We start from the raw sequence: 21964 nt of genomic DNA, 5'->3' as shown, positions 1-21964 counted from the left end.
GTATTTGACTTAAATATAGCCACACTATTATTGGTAGGTATGTTAGAACGTGTAAAAATAGGACTCTAAGGAGGATAGAGATATAAGTATTTCTAATATAATACAATTTCTGGTTATTTTCTTCCTGTCCCTCAGTGGATAATGTTAGAAACCCAGTTTGGAGTCCCTGTTGTATGTGTTAGGAGTTTGTCCTTTTTTTTTAAGTTCTTTACTTCATTTTTATGAACTCTGCAGAAGAAGAAGCTGTAAATGCATATGCTCAGTGTGTCCTGTTGGACTGGAAGCCCTTTGTGAAGGAGTCTTAATAAAGAGAGGAGTTTTTGTATTCAGACAAAATGAAAATCTCCCTTTTGTTCTTCCCATTGCCTTCCCCAGAGATAAGCACTACGCTTAAAGCAGTTCAGTGTAGGGGCACCTGGGTGGCTCAGTGGGTTAAACGTCTGCCTTCGGCTCGGGTCATGATCCCAGGGTCCTGGGATCAATCCCCACAGTGGGCTCTCTTGAGCAGAGAGCCCGCTTCTCCCTCTCCCTCTGCCTGCTGCTCTGCCTACTTGTGCTCTTTCTCTCTCAAATAAATAAATAAAATCTTTAAAACAAAGACAGTTTGGTGTATTATCTGTAGTCTCCTTGGCATTTTTTTCGTATGTATGTACGTGTACATCCTTTCTGTGTAAAGTAGAATTACATTATATGCACATATCATATGTACATATAAAATAGGAATTGCATCACATAAATTTCTCTGTGACATGTTTTATTTCACTTAATATGTTATGGGGAAAAGTATAATACGTGATTATGAGTATGGACTGAGGGAGTAAGACTGCTTAGGTGTTAATCCAGGCTGTGCCACTTACTGGGTGACCTTAACCTTTTTGTACTCCAATTTCCTTGAAATACGTAATTGTCTTCTGCTGAGATATTTCCATTGGAATCCATGGAGGGAACTTATTTTGCATTCTAAAGTTGGGTTGGGCACAGTGGGTGTGATAACTGAGGCCTCAAATGAGTTTTTTTTAGGCGCTTTGTTACTCATCTTTTGTTAGACCTCTTGCCTGCTTTTCTCTTTGATGTGTTGTTTGCTGCCCTCTAGTGAACTAGCTGGTTTTCAGGGGGCATTTGGCTGAGGATGTGCTGCTGCTTCTCATGGTTTATGCTGTAGATACCACTTGTCAGCTAGGGCTCTTAATTCTGTATGAATCCAAAGCCTTGTAAATTTTGAAAATTTTTTTCTATCTAAAGGCTTTAAAAATTAGATTAAATTACAGATACAGTGGAGAAAAGAATAAAAGATTCTTAAATAAATTTCAGCACTTCTGTTATTGTAAACATTAACTGGGAACAGAATCCTTTTGTAGGTGCTGTTGGGAGTCATGTCCACCATCTTAGATCCTTATATTTTGCAACTTATTTGTTGCTTGGCTAGTAAACCAAAGTAAAAAAGACCTTTCTTAAACTAAAGCCATAGAAAGAGGTCTTTCATGTTCATGGATTGGAAGACTTTAATATTGTTAAGATGGTGATCCTCTCCGAATTCATTTATGAATTCAGCTCAGTCTATGTTGAAATCCTGCTGGCTTTTTTGCAGAAATTGGCAAGCTGATCCTAAGATTCATATGGAAATGAAAAGGACCTAGACTAGCCAAAACTGCTGGAAAATAAAGTTAGAGTGCTTACATTTTCTAATTGCAAAACTTACTACAGAGCTATAGTTACTGGCACTAACATAAGGATATACAGACAGATCTGTAAAATGAAATTGAGTATCTGGAAATAAACCAATACATTTATGATAAGTTAGTTTTCAGTAAGGATGCCAAGACAGTTCAGTGGGGAATAAATAGTCTTTTCAACAAATACTACTGGACAACTGGATATCCACATGTAAAGAATGAAGTTGGACCCTCACTTTACATAAATTAACTCAAAAAGGGCTACATGTGAGAGCTAATTTCATCAAACTCTTAGGGAAAAAATAGGTGTAAACCTAAATGAGCTTGGATTAGGCAATGGTTTCTCAGATACGACACCAAAAGCACAAGCAACCAAAGAAAAAGATAAATTGGACATTACCTAATTAAAAATTTATAATAATCTATCATTGAACCAAGGCCAGTTCCTCATTTATCTGTAAATTCCTACCATACCATATCCATGCAGCTGAATTGCATTTTTTCCATATATATTTTTTAAAGGAGATTTGTCTGTGATTGTGGGTCCAATTATCCTCCCTACCCTCCCCCTAAAAAGAAAGTGCCAAATATCACCCTATACTATTTTCAAGGGTAAATGAAACTCAGGATACTAGATAAAACAATTTAAAAATAATTTGAAGCCTGGAAATTATGGTTTAATAGATGAAGGGACAGTAGTCCATTAAATTCACATCATATCCAGTCCAGGTATAAGGTACTTAATGTCATTATATTGATTTTTACTTCAGATCTTCAGTGGTCCTTGTCGTATGAGGTAAATAATAGAAAGTTCTTTTGTGTCACATGTCTGCTTTCAGCCAATCAGAAGCCAGAATTATTTCTTAAGCAATAATAGGGTTCATTGTTTGGAGAGGAGCTTTAAGTAGGACTTACAGGATGTAGGGGACTTCATATTAATTAAGGCTTCTTAGTTGTAGCAAAGAGAACATTGGTCTGGTTTGTTTAGCATTTTCAAATTTACTTTGAGTTCTGACTCCAGAAATGTACAATCCTGTCTTTTTTAGTTGTAGGTTTTAAAATGTTATTCACTCTTCATACTTTTTAAAGTAGCAGCCTTAATCTCTGTATTTATTTTTGATGAAACAATTTAATGGGCTGTGAAGGAAAAATTACCAAATTTTAAGAGGGAGAGAAAATTTTATGAAAATGTCTTCAAGGTTTCCATCACCATCTTTACCAATTTTCTTCTCGCCTGGGCCAATTGACTTAGGTTCTGTAACAAGTTCTTCTTGTTCACTGAATGAGCTAGACAATATTTCCCATCTTTTAAGGAAAATATCAACTGATATCAATGAAATTAAGGGAATGAAAGCAGCAATTTTGACAGTGGAAGCAAATCTTTGTGATCTAAATGTTAGAGTGTCACAGAATGAAGCAAAAATTTCATCTTTGGAGGTTAAAATGAATGAATGTTCATCAACATCTGAATGCAATAAACAGTTTGAAGATCTTCAAGAGGAAGTAGATTTTGAATCACAGTCAAGGACTACTGATGTAAAAATAATTGGCTTCCTTAGAAACATTGAGAAAGGTAAATGTTCAGTATTGGATATCCTCTACATAACTCACCCTTGGATCTGTGTTTTTTTATGTAACTTGATTAGTTCTCATATGGAGGCAGCAAGTCAAAAAACTTGAGTTTCTCATGGATCTTTAATGACAAAATTGGAGTCCATATGGTTAACTTAGAATCCTAGAAGTTACTAGAATTCTCTTTAGTGGATCTCTATAAAATGTTTTGAAGGGAGAGGTGAGCATAGAGAAACAAAACTTGAAATGGGAGAGAAGAATGGTCTTTCGTGTTCTGTCTCGTGAAATTATTTTAAAATGTGTAATTCTTTCATTATTCATGGTGTTAAAGAGACCTGTTGTAGTATTAGAATTGAAAGAGCTTCTTCCAGTAACCATAATATGTATCAGTTACCCGAGCTCTCTTATAGGAGTACAACTTGACCAAATGACCTCTGCATTTCAGGTCAGCTCATGGGGATTTACTGTGTTTTTTACCATAATAATTTTGGAAGGAATTAACTTTTTTTGACACACCACTTAAGAGTGATATATCTTATATTTTAGAAGAAAATAGCTGATAGAATTTTGAATTGAGTGTTTAAAATTGAAAAACCCCGGACACCTTGCTTGGCTCAGTCGGTGAAGCATGTGACTCTAGATCTTGGGGTCATATGTTCGAGCCCCACATTGGGTGTAGAGATTACTTAAAAATAAAATCTTTAAAATAAAAGAAAATTGAAAAACGCCTTTTAGTGAAACATGGCAATTGCTTGCCAAGTAATGTACTCAGTGAGCAAAGGCTGTCCTTATGAAACTACTAGTAATAAATATACTAAAAATTAGTATTCAGGCATCCTACTAATATTTCAGTATTTGGAACCCTATCAATCACATCCCTTTCTACACTGTATTGTACCGCTTTTTAAAAAATTTTTTAGGCGCGCCTGGGTGGCTCAGTCGTTTAGCGTCTGCCTTCGGCTCAGGTCATGGTCCCGGGGTCCTGGGATCAAGCCCCGCATCGGGCTCCCTGCTCGGCGGGAAGCCTGCTTCTCCCTCTCCCACTCCCCCTGCTTGTGTTCCCTCTCTCGCTGTGTCTCTTTCTGTCAAATAAATAAAATCTTTAAAAAAATAATTTTTTTAAAGATTTATTTATTTTAGAGAGCAAGAGAACACGAGGAGAGGGAGAGAGAATCCCAAGCAGACTCTGTGCTGAGTGCAGAGCCTGATGTGGGGCTTGAGCTCATGACCCCGAGATAATGACTTGAACCGAAACCAAGAGTCGGATGTTTAACCGACTGTGCTGAAGCGCCCCTACATTTTTAAGTTTGTTTATTTTTAATGGAAGTGTAGGTGACGGTACTACATTATGTTAGTTTCCGGTGTGCATAGTGATTCAATACTTATATACACATTATGAAATTCTTACCAGGATTAAGTATAGTTAACCATGTGTCACCATACAAAGTTATTAAAACATTATTGACTGTGTTTTACATCTCTGACTGTAACTGGAAGTTTGTTCCTCTTAATCCTGTTTACCTATTTGCTTCTCTCTGCTGCAGCCACAGTTCTCTGTATTTATGAGTCTGTTTCTGTCTTGTGTTTGTTCATTTGTATTGTTTTTTAGATTCAACATATCAGTGGAAATAACATGGTATTTGTTTTTCTCTTTTTTCATGGTAGCATAGTAACCTGCCTCTAAGTCTATCTGTGTTGTTGCAAATGGCACGATTTCATTCTTTTTTATGGCTGAGTAATACTGCTGTGTGTGTGTATATGTAGGTGTGTGTATCATATCTTTATCCATTCATCTGTCAGTGCACACTGAGATTGCTTCCGTATCTTGGTTATTGTAAATAATACCATAGTAAACAAGGGTGCATATATCTTTTCAAATTAGTATTTTCATTTTCTTGGAGCAAATACCCAGAAGTGGAATTATTGAATACCATAGGATCCAGTATTTCTATTTTTAATTTTTTTAGGAACCTCCTTACTGTTTTCCACAGTGGCTGCACCAACTTACATTCCCACCAACAGGGCATGAGGGTTCCCTTTTCTCCACATCCTTGCCAAGACTTGTTATTTTTTGCCTTTTGGATACTAGCCCTTCTGACAGGTGTGAAGTGATATCTCATTTTGGTTTTAATTTGCATTTTAAAAAATATTTATGTATTTATTAGAGCAAGCACGAGTTGGGGGAGGGCCAGAGGGGGAAGGGAGCCTTCCCACTGAGCAGGAAGCCTCACCTAGGGCTCAATCCCAGGACTCCAAGATCATGAGCTGAGCTTGAAGGCAGACACTTAATTGAGACACCCAGGACCGTTAATTTGCATTTTTTGATGAGTAAAAATATTGAACATTTTTTAAAAGTGTTAGCCATCTCAGTGTCTTCTTTAAAAAAAATGTCAGTGGTGCACTTGAGTGACTCAGTTAAGTGTCCAACTCTTGGTTTTGGCTCAGGTCACAATCTCAGGGTCCTAGGGTCAAGCGCCAGGTCAGGCTCTGTGCTCAGCATGGAGTCTGCTTGAGTTGCTTTCCTCCTCCCTCCCCTGCTCCAGGGCTTCTCCTCCTCTGTTACTGCCCCTGCTTGTGCATGCGCGCTCCCTCTTGCTCTCTCTCAAATAAATAAAATCTTAAAAAATGTCTATTCAAGTCCTCTGCCTTTTTATTTTTTTTTTTAAAGATTTTATCTCTTTGAGAGAGAGTGTGCGCTGGCACAAGGTGGAGGAGGAGGAGGGATCAGCAGACTCCCTGCTGAATGCAGAGCCTGAAGAAGAGCTTGTCCTGAGCCAAAGTCAGACACTTAACCAACTGAGCCACCCAGGCGCCCCTCCCCGCCCATTTTTTAATCAGATTGGGGGGTTTTTGGTGTTTTATGAGTTCTTTATATATTTTGGATATTAATCCCTTACTGGATATATCATTTGGAAATATCTCCGTTCACTAAGTTGCCTTTTTATTTTATTGATGGTTTCCTTCACTGTGCAAAAGATTTTTTAGTTTGATGTAGACCCAGTTGCTTTTGTTGCTCTTGCCTGCCTATACAGACAAATCCAAAGAAATATTGCTGAGAGGGATAGCCAAGAATTTACTGTCTATATTTTTGTTGAGGAGTTTTATGATGTCAGGTCTTATTACATTTTACATTGAATTGAGTTCATTTTTGCATATGGTATGAGAAAGTGGTCCAATTTAATTTTTTCTCTCATGTAGCTGTCCATATTCTCAGCACCATTTATTGAAGAGACTCCCTGCTGTTGTAGATTCTTGCCATCGTATTTTTTAAGATTTTATTTTTATTCATTTTGACAGAGACCGCGAGAGAGGGAACACAAGCGGGAGAGTGGGGGAGGGAGAAGCAGGTTTCCCGCCGAGCAGAGAGCCCGATGCGGGGCTCTATCCCAGCACACCCTGGGATCATGACCTGAGCCAAAGGCAGACGCTTAACGACTGAGCCACCCAGGTGCCCCTTGCCATTTTTTTTTTTTTTAAGTTTTTATTTTTTTAAGTAGTCCTTACACCCAACATGGATGGCTTGAATCCACAACCTGGACGTGAAGAGTTGCATGCTCCTCCTACTTAGCTAGCCAGGCGCCCCTGTTGCCTTTTTTATCATAGGTTAATTGGTTTTAATATGCACATTTTAACAATATTATTTCTTCCAGTCCATGAGCATGTTGTATCTTTCCATTTATTTGTGTCCTCTTCAGTTTCTTTTATCTGATAGTTTTCAGAGTACAGGTCTTTCACCTCTTGGTTAAATGTATTTCTAATTATTTTGTTCTTTTTGGTGTAGCTATCAGTGGGATTGTTTTCTTAATTTCTCTTTCTGCTGCTTTGTTATTAGTGTATAGAAACATAATAGATTTCTGTATCTTAATTATGTGTCCTGAAACTTGACTGAATTCATTTCTTCTAATAGTTTTTTGGTGGAGTCTTTAGGGTTTTGTGTATATAATATGTCATCTGTTTTTTCTATTTCTTAATTTTCTTTCCAATTTGGATGCCTTTTATTTCTTGTCTCATTGCTGTGGCTAGGACATCCAGTACTGTATGGAACAAAGGTGGCGAGAGTGAGCATCCTTGTCTTGTTCTGATCTTATGATGTTATGAGTATGATGTTAGCTGTCGGTTTGTTATATATGGCCTTTATTATGTTGAGGTATGTTCCCTCTAAACCCACTTTGTTGAGAGTTTTTATCATAAATGGATGTTGAATTTTGTCAAAAGCTTTTTCTGCATGTATCAAGAGAATCATGATTCCTACTTCGCCTTTTATTTTGTTAATTTCGTGTGCCATGTTGATTGATTTGCAGATACTGAATCATCATTGTATCCTTGGAATAAATGCCACTTGATCATGGTGAATAATTATTTTAATGCATTGTTGATAACACTTAATTTTGTTTTTGTTAACACTTGTTTTCAATCTGCAAGTGAGGGGCACCTGAGTGGCTCAGTTAATTAAGCGTCTGCCTTCAGCTCAGGTCATGATCCCAGGATTATGGGATCAAGTCCCGCATCGGGTTCCCTGCTCAGCGGGGAGTCTCCTCCCTCTCCCTTTGCCCCTTCTCCCTGCTTGTGCTCTCTCTCTCTCTCCCCCCCTCTCTCAAATAAATAAATAAAATTTTAAAAAGAAATAAATCTGCAAGTGAGTACTTACTATCGCCTAAGCACTGTGGAGGCGGGGAGGTTTGGAGAAGTATGACATCCTCCCAGTCTTCAAATTGAAGATCGAGAAAATCAGTGGTCACTGCTTTGTTTTATTTTGCAGTGTAACTGAGGAAATTATGAACTTTTTAAAGAAATCATAAATACTCTAGCTGAGTATCTTTTCTTATAGGAGATTCAGATGATTTTTTTTATTTATTTTATTTTTTTTATTTTTTAAGATTTTATTTATTTGACAGAGACACAGCGAGAGAAGGAACACAAGCAGGGGAGTGGGAGAGGGAGAAGCAGGCTTCCCGCAGAGCAGGGAGCCCGATGAGGGCTCAGGATCCCAGGCCCAGGACCCTGGGATCATGACCCGAGCCGAAGGCAGACGCTCAACGACTGAGCCACCTAGGCACCCCTCAGATGATTTTTTTAAAAAAGATTTTATTTATTTGACAGAGTGATAAAGCACAGGCAGAAGGAGCAGCAGAGGAGAGGGAGAAGCAGGCCTCCCGCGGAGCACGGAGCCCGATGTGGGGCTTGATCCCAGGACCCTGGGATCATGACCTGAGCCGAGGGCAGACGCTTAACGACTGAGCCACCCAGAGGATTGTTTTCATGCTGATGTAGGATCTGGACTCCAGATCTCTTGAATATCATACTTGTTCATTGTTTTCTTTGTATCAGTCTAAGCTTATAGTTTGTCTTTTGGGAATTCTATGATCAGATAACTCTGCTGTATTTTGTTTTGCAATTCTAGGGTGTGGTGTGAGTTGTAATGGTGAGAGCCCAGGTGATGGAGAGGTTTCTTATTTTGATCTTGCACTTGGCTGTTGCCTGTCAGTTATGGCTCAAGCTCTGGGTTCTCGCAGCACCTCCTGGTTTTTCCAGCTTTTACCTTTGTTCCCAGGCTTTACCTCCAGTCCAAGAAAACTGGCTTCCAGACAAAGGGAGAACTAGGAAATGTCCTACAGTGTCATTTTTGGTTAAATTGCAATGTTGAAGCTAATCAGTTATTTTTAAGACTTTCAGTTAAAAGCCCAGGAGGATTATTTCAGGCTTCATTTCTGGGAAACATACATGCTGGTATTGTTTGTTTTTTAAGCTTAGTAAAGTTTTAAAATTTGTTATTCTAGGAACTCAACAGAGGCAGTTGTTATCCCGACTGCAAATTGACCCAGTAATGGCAGAAACTTTACAGATCAGTCAAGGTTGGTAATAATCTTAAATTTTCATTGTAATTTAGCATTTTTCAGTTGCTATTTCCATTTCTTGCACCTCATTTAATGTATCTTGTATATCTTAGATCCTGCCCTAAGATGCTGTATTTAGATTGTGAAAATATTTTAGGGCCAGGAGACAAGATCTGCATTTTCTTCATGTTTTTTGGTGTTTGTATTTTTCGTCTCATTCAAAAACTTTCTTGCTTTGGTGCCGTTTCACCTGAGTCTCTGGAATCTTCTGGCTGTCACTCCCCTCTAGGGACAACTCAGATCCTTACCCTGCTCTCCTTTCTACCCTACTTTTCCAGTGTCCTGAGCTGCTCTGCTGTCTGTAGCCTGTTCAACCTTATCCTCACTTTCATTTCACTTTAGAATCTCCTCACCAGGGCCACACCGAGAACTTGTTGTTCTCAGAGACCCCGTAGCTTAATTTTTTGCCCGTTCCCCTTCCCCCCCTCAGCATAGACACGTCAGCCAGGGGCTACCTCAGGACAGGGTCAAGTGCCTTGTTTATCTCTGCACTCTCCAGTGCCCAGCCCCTGCCACATGCATGTACAGTCCCCAGTAAATGCTGCCCACGTGAAGGGGGCCATTGGACGCCTGCAATCTTCGGTTCAGAAACCTTCGTTTTTCTGTTTCCTTCTATTTCCCCTACACCTGCCCGTTGTTGGAATCTCTGGTGCCTTGACCCCTCCCTGTGGCTCTTCCCCTTTGGTCAGGCTTCCACAGTCAATAGGCATATTCCCTTACCCCATCTAGCTCTGTCTCAGAGAGAGGAACTTGTCCTCTCGCAGGGTTGCCTTCCACCCAGAAGCCAGATCCTCCCCAGGTGATGAACACTGGAGTGCCCCCACACTCCTGTAGTTTTAGTCTCGGCCTCTTTCCTGGCTTCTCCTCTCTAAGTGTTTAGATACCCTCCATTCTTGATTTTGCCCTGTCATCTCTCCACATTCCATCCTGCTTTCCACATAAGGGTATTTTCTTTCAAAATGTCTGGCGGCTAAGCTCTGTGTATGTTGTATCCACTCCATTGGCACTTGCACATTCTTTTTTGTCTCCTTTAATGTTTCTTTTTTTTCCATGGTGCACATGCAGTTTGAAGCATGTTTGAAGTCCTACGAGGCTTATGAGTGACTGCATTCCTTGCCTACGTCCTGTCACGGTTTTTATTCCCCAGAGCCCTCGTTTCTGCATATTCCTTTTATTTAATTTCTCACATACTGACTTGGTTTCACATATGCAGCACTCTCTGCGATTTCTGATACCTATATCTAATATCTGAGGATATTAAAGATAGTGTTGGGTATTTTTTCCCTTCCCTTCTTGGTCTTATTTTCTCCAAGTTTGTTTCAGTTGCTGTCTTTTCTGACAGGTTTTCCTCAGATGTCTGGGGATCCTTGGTTGTCTTATATTTATGAGTGGGACACTCGAAAAGCTGATTGGCATTCTGGGTTCATTAGTCTGGGTGGTGGGCTTTTGACTTCACATCTGAATATAGATCCTGCAGTGAAGAGTCATTTGTCTCTCTAATTTAGGGGCACCGTGAGGTCACCGTCTTTCGACTTTTCTTCTTGGCCTGGTTAGCTTCTCCAAAGAAAGATCTTTCAGAGTAGTGGATGGATTGGTTGTCAGCGTTCTGGGAGCTAAGTGAGGAAAAGGGGCTGGGAGACGCACCTCAACTTTAATTACTATGTGTTGCTTGCTTAACACCCCCTCCCAGTTCTCAGAATGGTACTTCTCTCAATGTGGCTGGCATCCCTTGGCCCAGAGACTCTCTGTTTTGACCTTTCCAAGAGTCTTAAGCTTCCCTCTTCTCCAAGGGAAAAATAGTCAAGGGTTATCAGGAAATCTAAATGCTTTAAAAAATTTTAATAGTATACATTTAGCTTATGTTTTTGCAGCACTGTTCTGTCAAAGTGATGATGCTTCATTTATAGGCCACTCCAGCATTGACCACCAGGAAAGCATGTCTCCAGCTGTTCCAAAAAACTTGAATATAGAGGTTAGGGGATCCCAGTATGATAGGGATCAGAAATGAAGAAAACAAATTCCTGACTCAGGAAGACATGACTGCTTCTGGAACGGACCTTGGACACACCTGTATTGGCCTTGTCTTCCCCTCTGCCCAAGGTCCCCCGTGCTGCCAGTTACCCAGCCTTCGGAGACTCTTGGGATCCACATTGAATTGTTTCATTATTGGCTTAAGACTCAGCTTTTGAAGACCTTAGTTTTTCACTTTAAAAACGTGGATGTCTCCTTTTACAGTTATTTTCTTTGTGAGTCTGTGTTTCAGTGAATTAACCCTTTGTTGAAATTTTGGTGGGGTTTTAGGAGGAAACCAAATGCATGGGTTCTGCCGGTAGTCTGTACCCAGAAGATGTCACTAACTCTCGCGTCTGTCCGCTCCTCTCTGACCCAGGTGATACCGTGAACCTTGTAGAAGTGACTAGTGACTTATGTGGAATGAAAAGCTCTGTTTTCAGTGCTCACTTTCTAAACTCTGTAGTATGTGACGCGTCATTCCCATGTTTTTTTAAGTCTTTGTTTGGCTTCCAGGACGTCACGATCTCTGTTCTTCTACCAATTCCATGTCATTCTCCTTTATCACCTCCTCTCCTCCCGTACTACCCCTGGAAATGTTCATTTTATCCTGTGTCCTACCCTTAGCATTATTTTCATCTCTTTTATATTCTCCCAAGATGCAAACTGGTAGAACTGCTTTGCCTCAAAAAGGGCTGGGTGGTGAGAAGAAAGGCAGCAGCCTTGGACTAAGTTCCGGACTCTACCTTTGCTAGGTGGGAGCCCTCAGTGAGTCCCTGGAGAACAGCGAGTCGCCTGTGGGTCTCCTGTAACGGAGGAGGGAGGTCTCCCGCTCAGGCTCCCCACGAGAGACGGCAGCGCTGGACGTGTGTGCTTTGATTCAATGCTGCTTTGGCCTTCAGTTGGAATGCTGCTTCTCTTATTTCTCTCGCCTCTTACTTCAACTTCTGAACGTCTGAGAGCCCCACAAAGACTTCAGACTAAATAAATCTAAAATTGAAATTTATCCTGCCCCCTTTTCAGTCCTCTCTTTCTCCTGTCCTGTTTCCTGGATCCAGTTGCTCTTCTTTCGCTGTCCTCCATCTTCATCTTTACCCTCTCCGGCCCTCGTGGGAGAAGGCCACTCTGCTTCGTTCCTAGGATGGGAGTTGAACATGCAGCTGCTGTGAGGTGCCAGGGCTGCTGAGGTGTGTGCAGTGTGTCTTCTCTCCCTCCTGTGTGGGCTCAGACAGGACAAAGATTGAGAATCTTTTAATTTGGAGCCTCACTGTGTCTCCTGGGCAACAGCCTAGTAACTGAGCTCTAGGACTGCCTTCCATACTACCTGTTCTCCCAAAAACCAGTTTGATCATGTCATTTCCCTCCTGAGAAACCTCTCTTGATTCTTGATGATTTCTTCATCAGAATCCAAACTCACTGACACAAGATCCTTTCTGCCTCAGCCTTCCCTGCCACTCAGCCCGCCCCGCGCCCAGCCCTCCATCCACACCACGTTTCTCAGCAGGTCTTAGATTCCTTGTGTCTCATGAAAGCCTCTGCCTCCACGCTGTTTATTGTTGAGCTCGTTGCTGCCCAGCCTGGTTATCCCTGCTCATTTCCTTTAACATCTGCTTCCAATGTCCATCGTCTGTAGGCTTTGTCGGGATTTCCTAGCTGGAGTAGGTTTCCTGTATTCTACCAAAACTTGGTTCTTACTCCTTTAGGATTAGCTTTTAGGGTATGCTGTTCTGAAATTGTGTGTACATCTATTTTTCTATTTTTTCTTCTTTGTGTACCTAGCACAGTGTTCAGTTCTCAGGATTTTGGTTTGTTCAGGTGAATGAACGTGAATGTACATCCTGTAGATTTTGGTCTCTTATTTGCCTATTAACCGTAAGAGAAGTGCAACTCATTAACTTCTGTCAACGGATGGCATATCAATAGGTCAACCATCTCCACTCTGGGCTCTTGGCATATTTTATGAAGCAATCAGGGTTAAGAAGCATACTATAGATGGCATGAGCTGTGGTTATTTGCACTGACGGTCAGTGTTTTCTTTGCTGTATTTTTTTTTTTTCCAGTATAGTCGTCTTGGTACAACCAGGCAGAAATTATGCCAGGTGAATTCTTTTCATCAGGACATGTTCTCTCTCAGTGGTACTGTGCAAAATGAACAAAACATTTTAGAAAAATTTTTAAGCAGCCTTCATATCATAGTTCGAGGGAATATGAGGATTTTTCTTTATAATTTTAGAAGATATTATGATACTTAGAGTAAGTTGGTATTGTTCATATCCCACTAGATGAGAACCTTTCTGTACCGTAGGCAGGGAGTATTGATTAGAAGCCCCAGGTAATGGGCTGTTACAAGGAAAGGAATACTTCCTTGAAAAGGTGTTTGGCACAGAATTGCAGCGCTATTCCTGGGTAGAACCGTTGTCATTTTCCTTTGAAAAAATTACAAATATATAAAAGATTGACATTCTTCTCACGTGTGTGATGTTGGGAATGCAAGGTATATTCAAAAGTAAACATTTATGGCCAATTTTTTTGGCTCAGATTACTATGACATGGAATCCATGGTCCATGCAGACACAAGATCATTTATTCTGAAGAAGCCAAAGCTGTCTGAGGAAATAGTAGTGGCACCAAACCAAGAGTCGGGGATGAAGACCGCAGATACCCTTCGGGTACTTTCAGGACACCTTATGCAGACACGGTAGATGGTTTCTTTTTCTTGTGTAGCTTTTTTGTGTTGATTAGATAGTGCAGGTTAACGTGAGTTCCCAGCTTCCCTCTTCCCCATCCCAGCCCCCAGTGTAGAGTGCGTTTATTGAGTCAGTCGGTAGGCCATGAATAAATAGTAAGCCAAATTCAGTTTTCAGAAATTACAGTTCATCTTTCTTGTTCAGAAATCTGTTAACCTACAAATAAGTCCATGTATGATTTAGCTCTGTAAATAAGATTCTTTCCTTTAAGCACATCCGGGAAATGAAATTTAAAAGCCAGGTGATCAAAATCAGGAAATCTCTGCACAGAGAGATCAGGTTGGGGTGATTCCTCCCTTAGAAAATGGACTAAATATTCTGTAAAGTAACAAACATATAGATAATATAATCAGTATAAATATAGAACTGCTGGCCACGTGTTCTGAGCATAGATGCTGATTTTTCAGTTTATTTCCACGTGACCCTGTGAAGATCAAACAGACAATGGTGTTTAGGGTGGAGGGGAGATTGTCCTTAGTGCAGCCTGGAGGGTCGCTGGCTGTGCCACCACAGCAACTGGCCGTGGCCGCGGTGTCATAGCGGAAGCCACCGGGGCTGTACCTGGAAGTCCTCCTGAGTTTGTTTGGTTGGTTTTTTTCCTACTGAAGAGACCACCACCAAGTAAGGGAGCGATAGTTCTGCTGAAGAGCACTGTAGGAGGCTCAGCGTTTTGTGTTTGTTTCCCTAATTCTATGGTATTTTCTATCTGTCTGGCAGAGATCTTGTACAACCAGATAAACCTGCAAGTCCCAAGTTTATAGTGACGCTGGATGGTGTCCCCAGCCCCCCAGGATACATGTCAGATCAAGAGGAGGACATGTGCTTTGAAGGAGTGAAACCTGTAAACCAAACTGCAGCCTCAAACAAGGGACTCAGAGGTCTCCTCCACCCACAGCACTTGCAGTTGATGAGCAGGCAGCTCGATGACCCAAATGGTAGCTTTTCAAATGGTGTGTTGAGAGCTCAGATTTTCCCTTTCCAGGGTGCTGTCATTGTGCAGGAAATCTGGGACCGGTCTCTCTACCTGGAATGAATATTGGTTGGAGGCCTCGCTCTTAATCGTAATTCAGTAGCGGCCTCTTTTCTTCCTTCAGACAAAACAATGAGTTCTGTCCGTAGTGGGCACCGCTCCCGGGCTACCATGGGCTCAGCCGTGAGAGCCAAAGTACCTCTTAACCATGCCTGTGAAAGGATCGGCCTTTATTCTTGCTACCTTGTTTCCTTTTTTTCCTTTAGAAACTATACTTGTTACTGTCCCTTTGTTGTAACAATAATAGTCTCTTATAATTAACTTGACAGAAAAATGAACTTGGATTTTGATTCTATTTATACCTCAGTGAAATTCCCTTGAAAGGAGTTTCTCACCTAATCTATCAAGATACTGCTGGGAAGTGTAGCAAACTAATTTATGTTTAAATTAATAAATATTGAAGCATAGTATTTAGTAGGAGCAAGATGAACTCTGTTCAGATAACAGCCTGCTTTTAGGCAGATGAATCGTTACCACTGGCTATTCTCTCCCTGGGCCTGGTGTCAGGTGCACAGACTGCTGGACGTTTTCATTTGTGACAAGAGAATGGTGGTTTTGTTCCTTCTGTCTTGTAAGATGTTTAGAAACACCTTTATTGGGAGGGGAGACAATTACTGAAGCTTAAAAATGAATAGCGAAGCAAAGAAAAAACAGCAATGGTGGGTTTTGATATTTTTCCAAGTTAATCCTCTTGGCAGAGACATGAAGATGTATTCAGTACCTTTTTCAGTTGCTAAAAATACAATAGCTTTTAGAGGGAGATCATGAGTGAGCGAGGAGATACTACTGTTGAACTGAAAGCTTTTTTGCCTCAGTCAATAATATAATGTCCTAGTTTTGATTGGTGGAGGGAATTGAAAGTCTGTATCAAAAGGAAGAAAAAATTTTAAATGGTAACAAAGATGGTTAGGAACTGCCATAGTCATGCAGTACAGATTTCCTGAACCTGTGTATTTTGTCTCAAATGAGAGAAAAAGGGTCTAATTTTGTCTAAATGTAGATGTCCATGTTAGGCGTTATTGGTGTCTATGTCCTAGCAGCGCCCCTCTAAAGAGCACGTTAGACTTCTTGTCTCGGTTTCACAAGTGCCGTGGCCCTTCTGGAGGCCAGGGGGATGAGCGGCGGGCCTCCTGTGCCGTTGCTTTGATCTGGGACTCTCAACTGGTTCACTGCTGCTCAAGGATGAAGCTTTGGAATAGTTGAAACGTAAGTTGAGGCCCAAGAGACTGAGTAACAGTCACAGAGAGGCTCTGGTCCTTCTTGTTCTTCCCCTCTTGAAACTTGGTGATTGCTTTTGCTGGCTTTTTGTCCAGTGTTTCAAGGATGCTGTCAACAGCATTCCCCGCCCTCCCCCGCCCCTGGAATGGCAGCACAGGTTTTATAGCTTGCAATAAAAAGTGAATTTGCCTAATCTTAAACAGGAAAATTTTTAATGGCTTATGAGGTTAACATTGGGGAAAACCAGAATCGAGACCTCTTGTATATATGACCCAACATTTCCATTAGAAAGATAATGTTTCCTTGTATTTAATATTGCCCATGAGTATCTAACTACTTCATTTTCCAGCCAACCTGTTCCTGAGTATTCTGTTAACTTCTTTCATTTGGCCTGGGTTCCCATGTATATACCATAGTCTAAGGTATGTTCTTTAGGAGGAGGGTAAGACACATTTCCTGCAGGCAGGATATTAGACACACTTAAAATTGGAGAAAACTGCTCTTTCCAGCCATGCAAGATTTTATTGGAGACTAAGAATACCTTTATATCCTGGAGCTAAACAGTGACTTTTACTATTTTAAAAGTAGCATGGAAAACTATATCAGACATAGTTGTGGGTTTTTTGTGGCCTTTTTAAAGATTTTATTTATTAGCATGAGTGGAGGGGAGGGGGCAGAAGCAGAAGCAGACTCCCCGCCGAGCAGGGAGCCCGATGCGGGCTCGATCCCAGGACCCTGGGACCATGACCTGAGCCGAAGGCAGACGCTTAACCGACTGAGCCACCCAGGCACCCCTGGGATAGTGTTACAGTAGCCCTTTCATAGTCCTCCTGTCTAGGCTCCAGGACTGGATTTGTGTGCCTTGTTCTCCTGTAATGAAGACTGAGGTTGGGTCACTAGATCAGTAAGTTCTCAGAATACCAGCTGCTGCACTGTTAGGTTTTGATTGGTCGCCTACTTTGTATTTTTGTTTCCATTCAATCATAAAACTCTAAGGAAGACATTATTTTCTTCTTGCATAGATAAGGAAACTGAAGTTGAGGTACTAGGTAAGACTTGTCCAGAGGGTCTAGTTCAGCTAAGTTACAGAGCCAAATTTGAACTGCCTGATCTCAGGCAAGAGGAATAGAGCAATGGGGTTGAAATGATGTTTGCTTTTATAGTTACGAATGTGAACCCTAATTTGTAACACCCATGATGCTTTTTTTTTTTTTAAAGCTAGGGTGTTTTGGTCCGGAAGTTGTCAGGTCATTATGGCCTTTGGGTGTGAATTTTTGGCCTTTTTACATTTTAAATGGGCATTAGTTGCCTGCATTTAAGCTTTGTATGTCATATAAAAAGGTTTTTGGCTTTCTCTGAATCCGGAGACAGTCTGGAAGCACAGGCCCACTCCCACGCCCTAGTAATTGACATTGTCATTGGACACAACCCCGAGAGGGAGTGGCAGGCAGGCAGTGAACCCTGTGGATGGTGCATGCACTTGCTCTCCTGGTTGCTCTTACCCACCTGTGTTTCCTCCCCACCCCAAGGCTTTGTGCCACCGATCACCTATCCAGCCAGGCTCACTGCTGGGTGATCTGGTGGGCCCCTGGAGGTAATGACATTTGTGACCCATTTTAAGCAAGAAGCTTTTCCTCACATTGATGTGAGTTTATCACCTGGACTTAGAACTGTGTATACCTCAGTGAGTGGGAACACTTTAGTGTATGAACCACTCATAGTGTCTGAACGTGAGAATTTGTTCACATTTTTTTTTTTTTAAGATTGATTTATTTGAGAGAGCATGAGGACGGGGAGGGGCAGACGGAGAGGGAGAGAGAATCCTCAGGCCGACTCCCTGCTAGGCTTGATCCCAGGACCCCAGGTTCATGACCTGAGCCAAAGTTGGATGCTTAACTGACTGAGCCACCCAGGCACCCCAGTTCATATTCTTTTTCACCTTTGTGTTTGCAGTTTTCATTTCATTTTATTGGCTCCCTACTTGGACATCCTTCCCCGCCCCCCTCATATTTTAATTCAGTTCTGAAATAATACTGAGCAGGGGTTTGGGGTGAGAACTTTGGCTCTAGTTGCAGCATCCCTGTCTGGTTTGCTTTTCACAATGAGAACTGCAGTGTGCTTCCTGGTGACCTTTTCTGGGAGGCTCTTGCCTGTGTTACCCAGAATGTCAGACTCCTTTATTTTGTATGATCATAGACATGGAAGAACATAAGATTTTAAGACTGGGTTTTGAGGGAAATGTATTAAAGGTGCCATATACTGAATTGATCATAATAAATGAGATACTTTTAACTTTTTCCCCTTTTTAGCTGAGATGAGTGAACTGGGTGTGGTCCAGAAACCAGAAAAACTTTTGGAGCGTTGCAAGTACTGGCCTGCCTGTAAAAATGGGGATGAGTGTGCTTACCATCATCCTGTTTCACCTTGCAAGTGAGTAGCAGCAGCAAGCTGATTCTGATCTGCAGGTTAATTTCTAGATCTTAGAGCTGGTTCTGTTTGTTTTTCATTTCTGTGGATGAATTTGATTTGTATAACTAAATGCAGTGACACTTAACCATTGCCCTCCCAGAATAGCATCCTTGTGTAATATCTGTGTGTTTGTTTGAGGGAGTGGGGAGATGGGAGAAGGCTTCTGTACATTTAAGGAGATGGTTATATAACTGCCCTGGTTTGAATGCATTGTATTCATGTACATATCCATAGCTTTCAAGGCACTGGGGACACAATTAGTTGCAGGTAATGTGACAAAACATTTTGGACTTGGGTGTAATTTTTCCTTACCAGTTGGCTGGTTCAATGGCATGATCTTTGAGAGGGGGCTTTTAGATTTAAAAAAAAATAAATATTTTGGTCCTAGAGGTGGAGTCTCCATGTTTTGACTTAAGAAATTTGGATGTGAGAATAGTATGGATGTAACCTGGAGGGGGAGACCACAGACTGAGTCTTTTTGGAGTGGTGCCTTGCACATATATTATGCTCGGTATATTAAGTTCATAAATTACTGCAAACATAGATCTTACAGAGAAATGGTATGATTCTTAACACAAAAAATCCTTTTGTCTCTCATGGTCATGGCTTGAGTTGAAAATCTCATTACCTTAGGCTTCGGAATAGACTACTGTGTCCTTTTTTGAAATCTGGCCTCATTTTTTTTTTTTTTTTAATGTATTCATTTGAGAAAGAGAGCACAAACGGGGAAGGGCAGAGGGAGAGGGATAAGCAGACTCCCCACTGAGCAGGGAGCCCGACTCGGGGCTCGATCCCGGGACCCTGGGATCATGACCTGAGCTGAAGGCAGAAGCTTAACTGTCTGAGCCACCCAGGCGTCCCAGATCTGGCCTCATTTAAAAACTGAGTTTCCCGGGGCATCTGTCTGGCTCAGTTGTTAGAACATGCGACTCTTGATTTCTGGGTTGTGAGTTCAAGCCCCACATTGGGCATAAAGCATAGTTTAAGAAAAAATTGAGTTTCCCTTTTTTCTATTCTGCGTTTCTCAAAAAAGTAGTAATGGAATATAAGGAGCCTCTCTACAAAACAAACAAACAAAACCTAATGCGTTGAGAAGATTAAATGTGAATAATGTTTTTGTTTTATAGAGCCTTCCCCAATTGTAAATTTGCTGAAAAATGTTTGTTTGTTCATCCAAATTGTAAATATGATGCAAAATGTACTAAACCAGATTGTCCCTTCACTCATATGAATAGAAGAATTCCAGTACTGCCTCCAAAACCAGGTTAGTGACGTTGTGCACTACTACAGTAGGTAAAAAATGGAAAATGACATTTTGTGATTATCAACTGAGTTTAAAAGGGAATAATCTTAGAAATTATCATGCTAGAATCAGTTAACCTAACCAGTCTTTAAAGAGTAGGTGTGCCTATTTAGTATCATTCTGAAGTATTTTATTTAATGAATATATAAATCTATTTTTAAAATGGGTTTCATAAAAACATGAGTAGATTGCATTAGATGATTTTGCCGAATTTGATCAATCTTTGCTCTTATATTTGTCAGCAGTTGCAACACCAGCCTCACCTTCTAGTAGTCAGCTGTGCCGTTATTTCCCTGCTTGTAAGAAAATGGAATGTCCCTTCTATCATCCAAAAGTAAGAATTTTCATTTTCCCAAAAAATGATTTAGTGACAACTTTTCAATTCTGAGGCCTGGAAGAGCACTAGCAAATTGAGTATCTTGTGTGTCCATGGTCCTCCCTTGCCTACCCTCCCCCCCAATCTGTTTTTGTTAATATTCTGGTCTTTAAGACCTTGAGGTTCTTAGTTGTATGAGCTCCCATCTGGTCCTTTAGGGTAAGTGGTCTGAACCAGAGGTTAATGTTCTAGGCTCTCAGAGTGAAGCTTCACTTTGCTTAGTTTCCATTCCTCTCTGCAGCTAAGCATGTGGGTGGGGTTTTTTCACCCCCACCTCGTGTCAGAAACAGAGATGATGAAGTCCAGTTGTACTTGTGCTGATGGTTTTAATTTTCTCTGTGCTATAAAGATGGATGTGTCTCCACCTGTTGAGTTGCTCAGGATCCCCCCCCCCCCCCCCCCCCCCCCCCCCCCCCCCCCCCCCCCCCCCCCCCCCCCCCCCCCCCCCCCCCCCCCCCCCCCCCCCCCCCCCCCCCCCCCCCCCCCCCCCCCCCCCCCGCCAACTGCAGTTGGGCATAAATGAGGGTGTCCGGGGCACGATGGATAGAGGGGATGTTGGGCTGATAAGCAGGGTGATTAGAAGTTGGTACTGTATACTGAGGTTCCTTTTGAAATCTTTGAATAGAATCTTGTGTCGGGGCGGGGGTGTTATTTGTCAAGGTTTCAGTATTAAAATATTGTTAGATTGTATCTCTTGCCCCATTAAATGTTTCAGGTTGCCTTTTTATTTGTATTAGCTTTGCAAATGTTGAGACTGTTGTTTATATTTAGCACTGCAGATTTAATACTCAGTGTACAAGACCTGACTGCACATTTTATCATCCCACCATTACCGTGCCACCACGACATGCCTTGAAATGGATTCGACCTCAAACCAGGTAAAGACTTGGGGGGAGATGATCACTTTGATTTTTCTCTACTGTTTCAGTTATACATGGTCCTTGGAAAATGTTTCCAAATTTCGTTTTACCAGTGATTGCTTATTCACCGAGATAACTCCAAATCAGATTTACCTTCTGCGTGTATCCTGCTTACAAATCTCACATCAGTTTTCTTGGCATTACTGATGTAAAACATGGGAAGAAAGTTTTAGTGTGGCCTATAAATTTAAATACACATCATTATTATCTTTTATGTAGTTTTTATATAATTATTTACAAATCTGATACTTACATTGTAAATCTGTAGAACAAATATTCGTTGTGTGAAAATACTCCTTAGCTGGGTATGTATGAATGTAAAGCAGTTAATTAAAATTTTTTGTTTACTCAGTGAATGACAGTCCTACTTGGCAGAAGATTGTGGAGTTTCCATCTACTGGCAAAAATATTCTGCAGAACCTGTCAAACCTTTGAAACTTGGAATATACTGCTTTCATTATACGAAGTTTATTGCCTATCTGAAGTGTCTAATTTTTCAAGTTTGTAAGTTTATTAAGTGGTTTTAACATTGGCTATTTTTTGTCGTTTGACTATGAAAAGACCGTTGAAGGAAAAGCTAAATTCTATTAAAGCATTTGAGGCGTGTTTGTACACTGCTGTTTCAGGTTAGTGTCAGCGCTGGGGCTTCAGTGTTGCTGTGTGTTCAGTGAGAGGGGCATCCTTACCCTAAAAAGTTGGATTTTGTTCACGTTTCCCAAGGATTAAACAGAGGAGTGGCCAAAAGTGTGGAG

At 41.1% G+C, this 21964-nt stretch overlaps 1 protein-coding gene across 16 annotated transcripts in view; it reads left to right on the top strand.

The window, feature by feature from the left end:
• Positions 1-21826, top strand: part of ZC3H14 (zinc finger CCCH-type containing 14) — a 48068-nt gene extending 26242 nt beyond the window's left edge. For 2 of the 16 annotated variants that reach the window (XM_027572428.2, XM_027572419.2), the window contains 8 exons: positions 9023-9097; positions 13688-13847; positions 14614-14846; positions 18454-18574; positions 19741-19877; positions 20159-20250; positions 21064-21170; positions 21565-21826. In XM_027572428.2, coding sequence (XP_027428229.1) covers positions 9023-9097; positions 13688-13847; positions 14614-14846; positions 18454-18574; positions 19741-19877; positions 20159-20250; positions 21064-21170; positions 21565-21571 — 932 coding nt within the window. In that variant the 3' untranslated portion in view covers positions 21572-21826. Of the gene's footprint in view, positions 1-2418; positions 3247-9022; positions 9098-13687; positions 13848-14613; positions 14847-18453; positions 18575-19740; positions 19878-20158; positions 20251-21063; positions 21171-21564 lie in introns of those variants that run through there. The other 14 variants (XM_027572423.2, XM_027572422.2, XM_027572430.2 and 11 more) reach the window with 14 other exon arrangements.
• Positions 21827-21964: the final 138 nt, after the last annotated feature.

The sequence above is a fragment of the Zalophus californianus genome, chromosome 6 (assembly GCF_009762305.2).
Source record: "Zalophus californianus isolate mZalCal1 chromosome 6, mZalCal1.pri.v2, whole genome shotgun sequence".
In the NCBI taxonomy this organism is placed as follows: Eukaryota; Metazoa; Chordata; class Mammalia; order Carnivora; family Otariidae; genus Zalophus; species Zalophus californianus.
This window is presented reverse-complemented; position numbering and strand designations above follow the sequence as displayed.